Here is a 17450-nt window from a genome sequence, read left to right on the forward strand (position 1 = left end):
CTGGTACCAATCAGAGATAGATGGCCGAAGGCTATCACTAATTAAGCGGTACTCAGCGAAGAGAGACGGCTCAAATGTGCCGCCATCTCGTGGTCCCTAACCCTAACACAATATACTTAATGTCTGAAATAACGTGGGTTCTACGGTCGATTTTCTTGAGTTTACAGGACGAAAAACCCGAGTTTCCGGGAGGAAAAACCTGCTTGCCCGTGCCAGAGATCGACTAACTCGGGAACCGGTCGAAAAAAGGCTTAGAAAAATTTCCTCTAGTCGCCGACTAGACTCGAAACCAAGTCTTCCTTCGTGCGGCCAAGCGCCGTGGTTGGCAAACGCCACATCCACTGAGCTACACAGGCTCTGAAGAATTCATATTAAATTAAAAAAATAAATAGGAAGTACTGAAGTACTTAGATTGAATACAAATTTGCATTTAGTGTGCTTGTATTTTCTGAATGTATATTGTACTGACAAGCAGGGGCGGCTCGTGCATAGGCACTGGAAACTGCAGCACCCGCAATTTTTCTTGATAAATAAATATATTTATTATTTATTTATACTTGCTTGTAATATTTAATTTTATCATCAACAATCCTACACAATTCTCTTATTTAGTATAAAAAATAATAAAAATTCATTTTGTAGCTCAGTAAGGAGCGTGAAGGACGCTAGCAGCACCGTGTTTACCACAGTGTCATATTACTACGCGCGCAAGCATATGCACGTCATAGTGAGATGCGAGCTATTAGCGTAATTCGGCACTGTCCATCGCGCAGTTCCACTGTTGTTTATATGCAGTTTGCGCCAGGTAGAGTGTTGGTAGTGCTTATCGTGTTTACTCCGTCTCTTTAAATATTTGGACATTCCAGTTAAAGGATTGAATTGTAATGTCCAAAAATTCTAAATCCATTCCTTTAATTACAATTAAAGGAATGGATTTTATTTTTAAGTAATTTTGAATTATACCCAGCTGTATAATTTTATCGATAATAAACAATATTTTTTCATGTTTGATTTTTTATTTAATTTTTACCATAATTTTGTTATTTTATCCAAATACATATACACTGTACTTACAGTGAGTATGGATATTTCGAAAGTTGCAGCACCCCAACGATTTCGAGCCACGAGCCGGCACTTCTTATGACTAAAGGCAATAAGACAATATTGTACTCCGGATCAGAGGAGAAGCATAAAAAAGAAATTGCACTAATATTGAACCCAAAAGTAATCAAAAGCATGATGAAATGGGAACCAGTAAACGAGAGAATTATAAAAGCCAGGTTCTATTCCAAATTTATCAAAGTTTCTGTTGTGCAGGCTTATGTGCCTACTAATGATGCAGATGAAGAAATAAAAGAATATTTTTATGAGCAACTCTAAAAGGTAATAAATTATCTTCAGAAACACGATATGATAATACTCATTGGCGATCTTAATGCAAAAGTGGGTAAAAAGTCATGTGCAGAAGAAAATTCCTTAGGTTTCGAGGTTTGTGGAGACCGAAATGAAAATGGCATGATGTTTGTATCCTTTTGCGAAATGAACAACTTTGTTATTGCAGGAAGTAAATTAAAGCACGAAGAAATACATAAATTGACTTGGATCGCGCTGGATGGCAGTACAAGAAACCAAGCTATCAGTAGTAAATTGGTAAGATCCATGCTTGATGTGAGAGTCAAATGTGGTGCTGATGTTCGTTCTGACCACTTCTTGTGGTCAGGACCAACATCAACTTTAATTTCAACTTCATCACAAGTTGAAATTAAAACTACAAAGTGTATCAAAAAAGAAAAGAAGTTCAAGAACTGCATTTGATATTGAAAAATTAAAGAAACAGGAGTAAAGTTTGCTTTGGAGATGAACAGATTCAATAGAGGAAAATCAAGATGTAACAGTGGAAAACAAAGTAGAAGAATATTGGAAATATTTCAGGAATACCTACAATGTAGTTGCTGAAGATGTAATTGATAAACGATGAAAAAATAAAGAATGGTTAACTGCAGAATCTTGGAAGATCATTGAGGAGAGATAAAAGATTGAATCATTAATGAACAATACAAATTCAGAACAAATATATATATATATATATTACATTATAGCAATCGCTATAATGAACTAAAAAGCATAAAGAGAGCTGCAAGAGAAAATATTGATGAATTAGCAAAAGAAACGCAACATGCTGCAGAAAATGGACAAATTAGACAACTTTATCAGATTATAAAACGAATCGACGGTAACAAAAAAACAGTCCCTTCCTCCATTAGAGACAAACAAGGAAAGCTGTTGACAATTGACTCCAAAATTGAAGCAAGATCGATAGAATATTTTGATGACACTTTGAATGTTAAAGGTAGATACAGGATCTCAAAATATTACAACTACTGTAACACCCACTTTGAACATTTCCAAAGACAAGCTTTCGTTGAGCGAAGTCAAAGGTGCCCTTAAGGCACTTTGCCTTCAGGGCATGCGGATATTATCATTTCCGCATGCTTCATGCGGAAATGATAATATCAACGCCCAAATGTCGAAAGCTGATCCTAATACAACTACTACCCAATTTCAAAGTTCATACAACGAAATATGGAAGACAGAAAAAATTCCTCAACAACGGAAAGAAGCAGTAATTATAAAAATCCCAATAAAAAAGATTTGACCAAGTGTGAAACTTGGAGATGAAGTTTTTCCTCCGGGAAACTAGGGTTTTTCGTCCCGTAAACTCAAGAAAATCGACCGTAGAACCCATATTATTTCAGACATTAAATATATTGTGTTATGGTTAGGGACCACGAGATGGCGGCACATTTGAGCCGTCTCTCTTCGCTGAGTACCGCTTAATTAGTGATAGCCTTGGGCCATCTATCTCTGATTGGTACCAGTGGAGATTGAACTGCCCACTCAGTCTCCAAAAGTTAGATAGGGCTAAATGGCCTCGCCTACTCCCGTATACGGGAATAAAAAGGCGTTAGCTTTTTTTTAAATAATTATTATTATTTAAAACCTTGAGGCAATACAAATGGAATTACAACGATAACAAAAAGCATATCGTTAAAAAGCTTCAATCTTGGATCGGATTAAGAACGAAAATCAGTGAATCGCAACTTACTAATGTAACTAACGAAGCCTCTTTCTTTCTTTCTCTTTTTTTATTCTGATCAGTGGTATTCCCTAAAATCCACCATTTTTTCTGTGTTATGCTTTTCTTTCACTAAAAGAGATGTCGAAAATCTTTTCACTTGGTTATAATATAAATTAAAGATGCCAAGAAATTAGCTTCTTGGTTTCATTCTTTATCCAAATGTTAGCAAACAAAGTTTGCTTGTAAAGTAACTTCACTACTGGGCTACCTGTATATACAGGCTAATGACCTCACATCAGTTGCCTTAGTATCCCACAATGCAATGCACATGTTTTTGCAGAGAAGTATAATGCTATGCATTATGGGAAGGGCCACTATGCAGCCTGGTGTTTACTTTTATTGAGATCTCCTCAGTGGTAGCCTAAGGTGTGACACCTTTTGACTACTTGTATATGGAAATATGACTTCTGCATTATTTCACCCTTGGTATCACTTCGGGAGTTTGGCTTCCACAGATGTGATTCTCTCTGGATGTGGAAAGTCTGCTGGGGTGGTCTTGTGGCTGCTTCAGTTGGCTCTTTTCCATGGGTTCTGATTGGCTCTGCTAGGTGGTGGGGTGGACTTGCCATTGAGAAGAGCAACCTCTGAGGGATCTCTGTGGAATCTCACCATCCTTATGGGCATTTCTGTAACTCTCTTGCCACCCGCAGATATTATTCGGCTGTTATTCTTGTCAATATTTCAGCTTTTCTTCTTGGCATAACCGCTGATTAACTTCTTCAATCTTTACTGGGTATCCCAATGTCTCTCATTTCAGTTCTTTCAAATATGTATAGTCTCCTCTTTGAATCTTGATACCGATGAGCAATCTCCATTTTCTTTATGTATTTCACATCTTATTAGTTTGGAAAATATTTTCCACTTGGTTAGACTATAAATTTAGTTTAATCCTTTATCCAAGTGTAAGCAAATAAAGTTTACGCCTGAAGTATCTTCAGGACTGAGGCAACTCGTGGTAATGGTGGACCAAGCTCTCACACTCCTTGTCTTAGTATCTCCCATAATACAAAGCACATCTCCTTGCAGACAAGTATAATGCTATGCATTCGGGGAAGGGCCACTACCCAGACCGGTTTCGATCTTTATTGAAGTTTCATCAGTGGGAGCCAGACCCTGAGGTGGTGATACTAAGGTGGAAACAATGGAGAAGTCATATTTACCTATACGAGTTGCAAAAAGGTAGGTGTCTCACCTCATTATTAAATTACTCTGGATTTAGAGAAAGATGTTGGAGTGGTGGAGTAGTGGCCCTTCCCTTAATGCATATACATGCCCACAAGGAGATGTGCTTTGCATTATGGGAGATACTGAGACAAGGAGTGATGACAGCTTAATCCACCTTTACCACCAGTTGCCTCAGTCCTGAAGATACTTCAGGTGCAAACTTTGTTTTCTTACACTAAACTTATCCGATTTCTTTTGAGCGGGAGGAAGGAGAGGGGAAACTACATCTTAATTTCGTTTGAAATTAAAATATTTCACACATAGATGGAGATTGTGTTTCATTCATCACGCAATATTTTCAATTGGTCAAAAACTTAAAAAAATCGCCTTGAATTTTTCGTATATTTTCTTCCTCGAGGGCTTCGCTTATAATAGTTTCTAACGTGATCAAATATAAGTTGCTCTATGAATGTCACAGTAGGGTTTACGATTAGTGTTAACCGCATTTTGTAATTATTTGGATGAAATCCAATTCTCAGTAGAATAGTGTGTTGTCAATAATTGCCTTGCTTTACTTTGAAATATAAATTTTTTTTAATAAATAAGCATTACTCAAAGAACTAGGCGGAGTTGAGGGTTAATCTTGTGGGAATCCGACAACTGCGTCAAAAGTTAAGGGCACTTGTTTGGAGGAACTCATTTGTTTTTGATAATCCACTTTGTAATTTTGTTTGGTCCAATTTCTCACGAACCTTTTCAACTCAAATAAAAACTGGAAGAATATCGATTATCGTTTATCCAAATTATCTGATGTAAACCGAGATTGTGATGAGCTGTGCAAGTTTCATGTGGATTCCCAATAACGTATTTCAAAAAAAATCCGTCCTATCTTGAAAGGAAAATATCGAATCTAGTAAATTACGCGCTCTGTGGAATGTACTTAAACCGGCTCCAGAATTCATTTGTGATAATATTTTCACTACACAAATGCTATTACAAAGAGACCTTTTTTTTTTTCACCATTAAAAGCATGCAATTTTCGTAATGGTTTTTATGGTTACGTCACAACACACTCAATTGTCGATTGAGTCCTAAAATGTTCCATCAAATTCATGCATTTCAAGCAATTCCGTTATGAATTTTACATAATTATTTTAAAATCTTAATGTGTTTATCGCAATTTTCTATATAAAAAATTATATTTCTGTTAGGTGCGCTCTCTTTCGACTGAGGAATCTCGCAACCAACAATTTTGATTAAGAATAACGCTTTGAGAATTCTTTTGGTTGAAAAGAGGCTGCCTAGAAATGTTAGAAGAATTTTTCGTCTATAAAACTAGATACAACTCGCTGCACACTACTATCAACAGTAAATATTCCTCATTTTACCAATTCATCAGCAGATCGATCATAAGTAGCTTCCCGCCTTGTATACACTTTCCAGTATTTCACACATACCTACTCTTAGTTCCATGATACAGATACCAGCTGTTGTACTGAAGATGATTCAACCCCAATTTATCCTAAAAAGTTGTACAGGGTGTCCTAAAATTCACGCAAGATTTAAATTTACCGCCTTTTGTGCGGTAGAGTGTTGCCAACGAGAAAAAAAAGACAGCATGACAGCTGACAGTTCAGGGTTATTAAAAATAAAGCGCTACACGAAAGACCAAGGCTTGAATGGATTATGGAACAACAACAAGTGGATGCTTATTTTTCGAACAAAATCATCTTCAGCGATGAGGCTCATTTTCATCTTGATGGCTTGGTTAATCGACAAAATTGTCGCATTTGGGGTTCAGAAAATCGACGAGTGATTGTTGAGAAACAAATGCATCCACAACGTGTCACTGTTTGGTGCGGAGTTTGGGCTGGAGGCATCATCGGTCCATTCTTCTTCGAAAATGCGGCTGGTAAGGCAATAACAGTTAATGGTGCTCGCTATCGCGACATGATAATTCAGTTTTTTGTGCCTAAATTGCTAGATATGGATGTGGACGACAGGTGGTTTGAACAAGACGGTGCCATATGCCATACAACCCGAGAAACAATTCAATTACTGCATGAGTCATTTCCTGGTCGTGCAATTTCCCGTTTTGGTGATCAGAATTGGCCGCCCAGATCATGTGACTTAACCCCGTTGGACTTTTTTCTTTGGGGTTTTTTGAAGTCTAAGGTTAATGCCAAAACGCCCACGACCGCCCACGCCTTGAAGGAGGAAATTGAGCGCTGTATCAACGAAATTCAGCCACATTTATGCAAAACGGTCATGGAAAATTTCGACAAAAGAGTGCGTATGTGCCAGCAAAGCCGTGGAGGCCATTTATCCGATATGCTATTCCATGCATAACCCTATACTGTGTACTTTATGAATCAATAAGAAATTACAATTTTTAATTAAAAACCTGTGTTTTCTATCAAAATTACTTCTTGCGTGAATTTTGGGACACCCTGTATAAGGTGCACATCAGAGCTCTCCTAGGACATCGATCTCTGAAACCTCACTGTCCAAAGCACTTTATAAGCAAGTTCGCTTTACGAATGGGTTTGATGTCATGATACCAACATGGCTGCCTCTCCATTGTACTATAAATTCGGAAGTGCTCAGAATACCAAAATAGTCCTTTGAGGGCAATGGCGTTGGTCTACGTTATAACAGTACAAGTGCGTGCTAAGGAAAGTAACTCCGAATTCTGACAATCATATCACTTGAATATATTAAGATAAATAACATTACTAGGAAATATTCCACCAATAGATAATCATATCAAGGAAGTGTTTCGTATGATTCCTTCGTCACCGATCGGCGATGAGAAGCAAATATGGTCAACATTGTGGTGGGACTTGTAGACAGAGACTCGACCACTGAATCGATGGAATAGTGCTTGTCCTGAAGAGGTGAGAAGCAATGACCACCATGGTCACCAAATGAAGATCTTCCCACTTGGACTACCGACAGGCCATCATCACTCTTTGTTTGGATATAATAAGTGAGTGAACTCCCACTCTATTCCAGCATGATGGGAAATTGGGAGCACACTGAATCAGTTACAGTTGACCTGCGAATGTTTATATCAATCTTTATTCGAAATCAGTATTCGAATAGTAGCAAAATATATGGTGATTTTGATGTAAAAAATATATCAGGCGACTCCAAAGAAAAAAGTGTGGGTCACAAATGTCAGCTTAAAAAAATAACGAAACAAGCAACTAAAATAACTAAAATAATGCATTCAATTAACTGAAAAATAATTCTGAATTTTTTTATTTATCACTTACCATAAATTATTGTGTCAGGTTCGTGGTTTTAACAATACGCTGGATTATTACAATATTTAGATATTAAAATTCTTAACCATTAAACTGAACAGAGGTCGGGCATTTTCCCTCCTTCTACATTACATCTCAAACGCGAGAGTTGGTATTATAACATCTAAGAGAAGAAAGTTTGTCTACAGAAATTTCTGAGAAAAATGCAAAAATGGCTGCTGCGTAGCCAGCGATTAGTAACCACAAAGAACCTTCAATATCCCGGAGAGTGAGTGCTCTTGCCATTTGATCTTCACTAGATGGAGCCACGTGTCGATGTTTTAGGAAAGTTTTGAACATGGAGTCCCGATCAAACTTCCCTGGAATACCAGTGGCCATGACTCTTCCAACTCTGTAAATGACAGAAGAAACTACGTGCATTTGACTTAATAATTTAATAAAATGAACAAAGAAAAAAAAAAGAGAAAGATAATCTTAAAACCTATATATAGGAATGTGCAGGAAAGATGTGCCTATTAGTGCCACCTAGTGTAATTCATGTAAACTAAATTGATTCGCGAAAAGTGTTCACATGTTAAGATTTGATTTACTTCCATAGAACATCATCACAAGAAAAAAATGTTATTGAAAAACAACTCACATCTTATCAAATGCTTTCTTCAATGGTGAACCCTTCTGGAAAGCAATTCCGATCATCTCAGTGAAAAATTCGTCTTTCGACACCAGGAACTTGTAATGTCGGCCAGACTGCGTCAGTATTCGCTGGCAGTGAACTTTATTGCATATGAAGGCATAGTTTGTATTCAAGATATGGTCCAGTACTTCCGTTTCAGCATCGGGGACATTTTTTGGGTCTTTCAGCATCGATTGTCCTAACGTGTGTAACAGACCGCTTTTCGCCTCCTAAAACATCAAAAATATTATTTCGTTTTCACTGGTTTTCAATCGGGTGTATTGAAAACGAAGTACGTAAAAGGTAAACCAAACCTACCGAGAGTAGTGTGTACATGTATCCTCTTTTCGCTGTTCCACATGCATACCGTTCCTCAGAAACTGCTTCGTAAAGTCTGAGAACTGTATCCACTGCAGGATCTCTTTCGGGAATGAGTATGTGGGACAAAATAGCTCCGCTGTAACTGAAGGTGAAAATGAGGGCGGAAATTCGCCAAGCAGCACACAGAATCTTCAGTGAACCAGAACGCCACAAAGATACTCTTCCTCCTGAAAAATGATCAAATATAGATGGAGAGTTTGGATTTATCAGAATATTTAATTCCACAAGTTTTGAGATGATTTTGACCCTTCCCACCCTTCTTACCTGAAACTCAGGTTTGGTTTAGAAGCAAGCAATTAGGTTAGAAGTCAGTAATGAATTTATGTAGGTTGTGTTCCTTAATCTTTTTTTATACTCGAATATTTTTAACTCAATACCATCAATTTTTCTCCTTAAGTGGCATCTGCAATTTTTCTTCTTCATCTACTCGCATGCTTTTAGAAAATCAGCTAACTTCTGTCTATCGAAGGTAAAAATCTATTGTTGGACTGAATGAAAGAATCGAACTATTCGTAATTTTCAAGCACCTTTTCAAAAATAGCTACATTTGGGAAAATATCAGAATGTCAAAAATAGCTTACGATGACAGCGGCCTCTGCAGCTCAGTCGACGATGTTGAAGATGCAATTTGGTTGGAAATACCTGGGTTCGAATCTTGTCTAGGAGACAAAAAACCTTAATGGGATTTTCACCTCTGATGGTGAATTCCATGTTCTCATAAGCATGGTGGAAGATTTCCTCCCAGGAATCTGGGGTTTGGGTTTTTCACCCAGAAAATAGGCAAACAGATTGAAATCCTCCATGTCGGCCTGGTTGGCTGAGTGGGCTGAGTGGTTAGTGTATCCGCTCTCCATCCAAAAGGCTGCAGGTTCGAATCCTGCCATGGTCTTGGATGTTTGTGATTGTCTGCGGAAACACTGGCGGAGGTGATGGGCGGTAGATGGTGTTGGTGTAGTTGCGGTTAGAATGAACCATAGAGTTGAACAGTAGGTGCGCTCCCTCGATGAGTCTTTAGACTCCCTGGGGGTGTCATACAATAATAATAATAATCTTATTGATGTTTGTACGTGTTTTCAGGTGGCCCGTTAAATCTCGTTGTCATATGTGAGATCCCCATCTCGCTTTTTGAAGTCCTCGAATGCCGTGAAAAGTTCCATATTTGATCTCAACAAAATCCTTTCGATTATGTAACAAATAAAATATGAAAATAACAAATATATTCTTAGTGTGTTCGTGGTACTAAAGTGTCCCATATTTACATATTTTGGTTTATGTAAGACACATGTAATCTACTCTATAATATAAAATGATAAGCCTTTTTGTATCACGTTTTTTGTCAAGTTATTTGAAACGTTTCGAAACTCAGGGGGCTATCCTGAGTGGCGACTCTTCAAAATTGGAGTCATCAGAATTCAAGGAGAACCGGCCTACCAGTCCGGAACTCGGGGGATTGGGCGCCAAGGTGCAGCGGAACTCCTTTTCGATTCTTGAAAATTCAAGTCATCAGAATTTAAGGAAACCAGTCTACCAATCCGGAACTCGGGGGGCCGTAGGCGCCAGGCGGGATGGAACCCCCTTTCGAGTCTTCAAAATTCGAGTTCATCAGAATTAAAGGAGAACCGGCCTACCAGTCCGGAACTCGGGAGGTTGGGCGCCGTAGGCTTCAGGAGGGAGGATATCCCCCCTGGTAAATGAATAAAACACAACAGAAGAATACTCAAATTAACACAACATACTGACCTCGTGGCTTAAGTTCTTTCGGAACTAATTGCAAACTTCCACAACAACTCTGAAAGCTAAGCCATGTGTCAGAAATATGAGGGGATATTGGATAAGGCACACGTAAGGCAGAAACACCTGCGAGTATCAACTATTGGAGACCGATTCAATCTAATCCTGTTGTCACAATCCTTACTTTTTTTAATAGGTTGATGCCAGTTATTGCTAAACCAATAGCTGTCAGCATTTTACTACATCGAACTTGGAACAAAATTCCCCGCCACTCTTTCTATGCAAAGGATCTCTGAGGTCTTTCTCATCTTTCTCCAGTATCACATTAGTTATAACCATCACAGACACTTCGACTATTAACTTGTCTGTATTTTTTTATTTTTATTTCTATTTTTTCTCCCTTAACTGGTACCTGGAAGGGGGAACCTCCTATAACCAATGCGCTGCTGTGGGTACCGCTGGACTTTTTGTCCGTTGGCTTCTTGCCTCGTTTAAGGGCCCCTCGGCAGGGGATCGAATGTAGAGTTCTATAGACAGTGTGTATTACGCATGTTGAGTGTGTTCTAAATGGCTGGTTAGTCTGTTCTGAGGAACGAAAAAACCGAGTTTCCAGGAGAAAAACCTCCACCTCCGTTTGAGTTTGAGACTGGATAACTCACCTTCACTTGAAAAGCCCTGATAAAGGTTCTTGCGTTTCTAGACAGGATTTGAACCCAGGGCTTTCCAACCAAAGGGCTTCAAGGCTTCGTCTATACCGACTGAGCTACGGATGACTTTTCAGTATTGCCTGTCCGTTCTCCAAGATGTACAAGAAATGATCTCAAATATTTGATATTTTGAGCATAAAGAGTAACCATTTTGGTGTAGCGATTCCCAATAGAATTTACAAATGACAGAATTCTTTCTGGCGGATCGCCTTAAAGTGCTCACTGAAATATTTCTGTATTAACCCAATTTCATCTTCCCTTTCCTGTTAGGTTCAATGGCCTGTCATGATCAAGCAACTTGGTTTTCTTGGGAACCACATACTCGTACTGCTCATGGTAGGGCGGTTAATCCTATCTGCATGGTCCATTATGACTGTTACTTGAACGTGATCTACTAGCCAGATTGTCTGTTTTATGGAGTGAAAAACCGACAAAGGCTCTCTGTATTATACACTGCTTAGAAAGAAGTAAACGGTCACCATATGTGATGAAAAACACCCATGGCACCTAACTTATGGGGCATAAATCCTACAAGGATACAATACCGATCAATGGGAATTTTGGACCAATCTAACCGTAGACAGCTAATAAGGTCCTGGACAGTTGTTTGGCTCACGTCCCTTGAACTCACGCGACGCTCCTCTTCATCCCGGAGAGATAGGATTAAGATAAAGGCTCTGTGGGTGTCAGTCAAGTGTGGTGACGTTCTTGTCCACGAACCATGCAATTACAGCAGCAGTCTTATGACACGATGTATTGTGTTGCTGAAAGAGACCAATGTCAGTTCCGCACAAACGACACAAAGTATTGCATTATGCAGAATGTTCAGATACCTCTTCGAGTTCAATGTTCGTGGAACCACAAACAGAGGTCCGAGGCCAGACCAGAAAAACAGGACCATACTATCACACCGCCACCTCCGATTTCATAGTCGGGATTACTCACTCTAGTGAGAGACTTTTTGCGATCCGCAACCGTTTATCTGCTCGGTAGAGAGAAAGGTGGGTGTTTCGTGGCTCGAAAACAGTTTCTCAAGCTTCCATCCCACTGTACACGTTCTTTGCACCACTGAAAATGACACTGCATGTTGGTTCGGGTAATGTGGAGCTTGCGTATTACGGAACCATCGAAACTCATCTTGTGAGCCTCAGTTCTGAATGTTATAAGTAGTGTTGAAATAAATATAAGCAGGTATACAGAAGTAAATACATAATATAAATATAAATCCATATATAAGTGATTTTTTGGCATAATCTCCTACCTTGGCCAACTAAACATCCAAACATATACCACGTGATTATGTTGACGGACATTACTTCGTATTTGAAGATACGATGAACTAAAGAACTAGCGACGTAAATTGCGATCACTCCAACTACCGTTGAAATGACAAGCGAAAACCACACCTGTCGAGGAGATACTGAGATTACCAACCAGTCGATTCATTGGAAATAATATTTTACACAAATACCTCTAAATCAATAGAAAAATATATAAAAAAGTAACTTTGGTTGAGTTCATTTTGGAATTAATAGATGGGAAAATTTTGAAAGTAAGAATAACATTAAGTTGATATTTCCTTAACATAAATTTCTTTCATTTGTGAAGCATTCTTGTACATCGTTTAGCAACCACAGTCGAGAATGATTCAAGAACTGAAAAGTCCGATTTATCTTCTCATGTGTAATGTCACTGGAGAAACCATATTGTAGTTTCTACTTTAAGAAAAACGATTCAACGTTTTTTAAAAGTAGAAACGCATTACAAATGCCACTCACTTCACACCTTCCATCATGTCATTCACAATTTTTTCAACCGGTTACTTCAGAAACACTTCAAGTGATATTCGTAACTGATTGTTCTTTAGCAGGGAAAAAAATTATTAATTTGAAATGCCATAATTTGAGTAGTGTGTTAAATTTACGACAAACATTCCAAAATGGAATTCTATTTTTCAATTTCGAATTTTAACCACGGTTAAGAAATGAGTTTTTGAACTCTTTACATCTGGCAGGTTCAGTGTTCGTTATGGTTATGGAAAATAATAAATGTACCGTATTATGTTTCACCGCTGCAGAATTATGCAATGTACATGAATTAAAAGGTCATCTAATTTATGTGTTGTATGGCTCGAGACCAACTGATCTGTCTATTGATGCGTATCTATGTATACTTTTAACAAATGTTTCAAAACTTTATTCTAACTTTTGAATGATTATCTTGAACTCATTAAGTATATCCAACAAACGTAAGCAATTAAAATAAAAAAAAATCAGCTAATGCCTTTTATTCCCTTTATAGGGAGTAGGCGAGGCCTTTATATCCTATCTAACTTACGGAGACCGAGTGGGCAGTTCAATCTCCATCGGTAGCCAATCAGTTATAGCATAACTGATTGGCTAATTATAGCAGCCACTGATGAAGAGGCTGGCAAACAAGTGCTGCCATCTTCTCTTGATACCTAACCCTAATAAGATATTTTACTGTCTGAAATAATGTGGGTACTACGGTCGATTTTCTTGGTTTAGGAGATAAAAAACCCGAGTTTTCGGGAGGAAAAACCCGTTTGCCCCCGCCAGAGATCGACTAACTCGGGAATCAGTCTCCCCCCCCACCCCCCCCCCCCCCCACCCCCCCCCCCCCCCACCCCCCCCCCCCCCCACCCCCCCCCCCCCCCACCCCCCCCCCCCCCCACCCCCCCCCCCCCCCACCCCCCCCCCCCCCCACCCCCCCCCCCCCCCACCCCCCCCCCCCCCCACCCCCCCCCCCCCCCACCCCCCCCCCCCCCCACCCCCCCCCCCCCCCACCCCCCCCCCCCCCCACCCCCCCCCCCCCCCACCCCCCCCCCCCCCCACCCCCCCCCCCCCCCACCCCCCCCCCCCCCCACCCCCCCCCCCCCCCACCCCCCCCCCCCCCCACCCCCCCCCCCCCCCACCCCCCCCCCCCCCCACCCCCCCCCCCCCCCACCCCCCCCCCCCCCCACCCCCCCCCCCCCCCACCCCCCCCCCCCCCCACCCCCCCCCCCCCCCACCCCCCCCCCCCCCCACCCCCCCCCCCCCCCACCCCCCCCCCCCCCCACCCCCCCCCCCCCCCACCCCCCCCCCAACTTCCAGGGTAACAAATGGCAATGCTGTTGTAGCCAATGAAGTTTTAACTGAGGCTACTATTGCCGTTACCCAGCCATGACTAGAGCCTTTTAGCTCAATAACACTCCGTTCACACAGATTTACTTCATTCAGATGACGGGATAAAGAGTGAAGGACTCAGTCCATCGCCCAGTTCTTATAAGAACTATAAGATGTATTTTGCAAATGAAAAATTCTTCAAGCTCGTTCAGTCAAGCGCAGTAGAGTGCCAAACGCCATTTCTACTGAGCCACACAGCCTCGCATATGTAACATATGTAATATGTAATAGAATATTAATATGTTATTTTTGTATTAAAATTCAAATAAAAAAAATGAAGAATTTCACGTTTTGAGTACGTAAAAAATCGTACACTGTGCGTTACACATTAAACTCTAACTAAAAAAAATCAACTAACGCCTTTTTATTCCTGGATAGGGAATAGGCGAGGCCGTTTAGCCCTATCTAAGTTTCAGAGACTGAGTGGGCAGTTGAATCTCCACTGGCAGCCAATCAGAGATAGCTGGCCCAAGGCTATCACTAATTAAGCGGCACGCAGTGAAGAGAGACGGCTCAACAAGTGCCGCCATCTCGTGGTCCCTAACCCTAACACAATATATTTAATGTCTGAAATAATGCGGTTTCTACGGTCGATTTTCTTGAGTTTACGGGGCAAAAAACCCGAGTTTCCGGGAGAAACGGAAACCCACTTGCTCGTGCCAGAGATCGACTAATTAGGCAACCGGTCGAAAACAGACTTAGAAAAATTTCCTCTCGTCGATGACTAGATTCGAAACAAAGTCTTTCTTCGTGCAGTCAAGCGCCATGGTGTGCAAACGCCACATCCACCGAGCTACACACGCTTCAAATATTTTTTTTTAAAAATTGATTTATAAGTATACTAATCAATACTCGCAGAAAAATTTTATTTTTATGTGGGCTGAAAATTAAATTTCTGAATGGAAAATTTTACCTCACTTTTATGAGATTGACTAACTGATTCAACTTAGAACTAAAAGCTCATCTAATTTTGGAAAGGAATCAACCAAAGTACAAATGTTGGAAAGTCACTCCGACTACGCTACAGAGATATTTGCATTATGTGATAGCAGTTTATTAAACGAAATAGTTGCCAGATCGCGCCCCATTAATAACATTCTAAATTTAATTGGCTTTTAAATTTTAGTTGGGGGTTTTTACAGACCTGGTGGATCGTATGCTAGGGATGAAGACATGTATCACCAAAATACAAAAGATGAGCGCGAAAAGAGTAACAATAATGGGAGAATTTAATTATCCAAACATTGATTGGGTAGCAGTAAAATCTCATTTGAAGAACGACAGCGGATTGATTGAGCTGCTGAGAATTTCTCAAGCAGCATGTGACAGAAAGGAACTCGAGAGCAAAGAGTGTTAGATTTGATTATAGTTTCAGAGGGCATTTCAGTTAAAGACGGAACTATTCTGCCTCCGGTTGGTGACAGTGATCATGCGGTACTCACTTGGGAAGTGACTAAGTTTATGAATCGTCCATTCAGAAAAGTTTACATGCTGAACTACAAAGCAGGAAATCATGACTTCAGTGGAATGGGAATGGGTTGCTGGATGGAAAGGATATCGACTGTGCGTGGGAAACATTTAAACAATACTTAAATGATGCGATATCAGAGTGTCTCTCGAGAGTTCAAAAAATAAATAGGGTAGGAGTCAAATGGATGTATTCTTATTAAGCAAGAGATTCGTAAGAAAATGACGATGTGCAAGGAATGCCGTGTGCATAAGGATGACGTCAGTACCTTAATTAAAACCAGCAGGCCAGAAGAGTCTCAACTGTTATACGGAGAGCAAAGTCTGAGTATGAAAAGAAACTGGCTCTGAGTGGTAAAGACAACCCACATGAATTCTATCGATATGCTGCGAGTAAAAGAAAGAATGAATATGAAAGAATAACTAGTGAATGCAGATAGTGTGAGGGTAATCGAAGTGCTTGTTCAACTAATGATTACCCATTTTGTTAAGAGCTATCAATCTGCTGTACACGACATTGAGCTCACTGTTACTTCTTCACTGGATGAAGAAACTCAGGTGTATGAGGTGTTAGAATTGTTGCACCAGTTGAATAAGAATTCAGCAATAGGGACTGATGGGACATCAGCACTTTCGTTAAAAGAGTGTTCAGCTGATTGGCTATTCCTCTGACCAGGCTGGGCTGCTTAATGAGTCTAAGAACAGGAAAGACTCCGCAGGATTGGAAAGAATGTATGGTAATCCCATTGCACAGGCTGGTGCCAAGACCGATGTATTTAAGTATCGACCAATTAGTATCTCAGGAGTGGTGGTGAAGATTTTGGAAAAACTGGTCAGGGCTTGCATTCCGAAATGGGTTGACAGAGAATCTCTACTTTGTGATGAACAGCATGAGTTTTCTAATCTAAGGGGGAGGTCATGTTTTAGAAACTTGCGCACATTCTACACAGTGTGCTGGTTAAGTCATGAGATTGATTTTTTACAGGACAGTCCTTTGAATAAAAGGAACAAACGTGTTTATAATTTTGACCGCTAGTGTGTTGTAATCAGAGGTGCAACTTTCTAGTTGAGTGATGCAGCAGTTTTCGTGTGGCAACCGTTGAAGTAAGTTTGCGTGAGTGGAGCATGTCAGAAGTTGCATCATGGAACAAAGAGCTGTGATACAATTTTGCTGTTAATTAGTGTACCAGGACCTTAAAAACGTTTACGGTAAGGACTGTGTGAGCTGTTCACGGATGTTCCGCTGGTTTTCAATGTTCAAAGATGGAAGGGAGTCTGCTGGATGAATCACGCTGTGAACGGTCAGTTTCTGCAAGGACAAATGAAAATGGGGTGAAAGCTAGGGAAATTGTTACCCATGACAGGCCTATAACCACCATGAATTTTTTTTTTTTGACGCTGCTGGAATTATCCACATCAAAGGCATTGTTCCTGAAGGCACCACACCGAACAGTCAGTATTATTAGGAGTGATGCAACGCCTGTACGTCCGCATGCGAGGTGTCAGAAAAGAACTGTTCCACAACAAAAATTGGTTTCTGTCGCACGAGAACGCGCCCGCGCACCGCCTGTGAAGTAATTTCTGGCTTCGAAGTCGATATCTGTGATCGAACCCCCACTTTTTCCTCTCCCCAAAGATGTATGCCTTGATAGAGGATCGCTTCAGCGACACTGAAGACAACCAACGCGATGTGACCCCAGACACTTAAGGAAGTTCCGTTCAGGAACTTCGTGC

General features: G+C 40.4%; 1 protein-coding gene across 1 annotated transcript; it reads right to left on the reverse strand.

Moving 5' to 3' along the window:
* Window positions 1-7568: 7568 nt before the first annotated feature.
* Window positions 7569-12456, reverse strand: LOC150102199 (ionotropic receptor 21a-like). The gene is made up of 4 exons (XM_090399649.1): window positions 12326-12456; window positions 8564-8793; window positions 8213-8475; window positions 7569-7963 (listed from the first exon to the last, which is right to left on the reverse strand). The coding sequence occupies exons 1-4, from the start codon at window positions 12375-12377 to the stop codon at window positions 7708-7710; spliced, it is 801 nt and encodes a 266-aa protein (XP_090255775.1). The 5' UTR covers window positions 12378-12456; the 3' UTR covers window positions 7569-7707.
* Window positions 12457-17450: the final 4994 nt, after the last annotated feature.

Source organism: Typopeltis vanoorti, chromosome 10 (assembly GCF_054136105.1).
Source record: "Typopeltis vanoorti isolate ZY-2024b chromosome 10, IOZ_Tvanoo_1.0, whole genome shotgun sequence".
NCBI lineage: Eukaryota > Metazoa > Arthropoda > Arachnida > Uropygi > Thelyphonidae > Typopeltis > Typopeltis vanoorti.

Bases quoted from the DNA above. Each gene is read 5' to 3' on its own strand.
- LOC150102199 (XM_090399649.1), bottom strand. From the start codon at position 12,377: ATGTCCGTCAACATAATCACGTGGTATATGTTTGGATGTTTAGTTGGC. The intron at 8,794-12,325 runs GTAGGAGATTAT...ATCATTTTTCAG, and splicing joins TGGATGTTTAGTTGGCCAAG to GAGGAAGAGTATCTTTGTGG. The intron at 7,964-8,212 runs GTGAGTTGTTTT...TGTCATTTACAG, and splicing joins AAGAAAGCATTTGATAAGAT to AGTTGGAAGAGTCATGGCCA.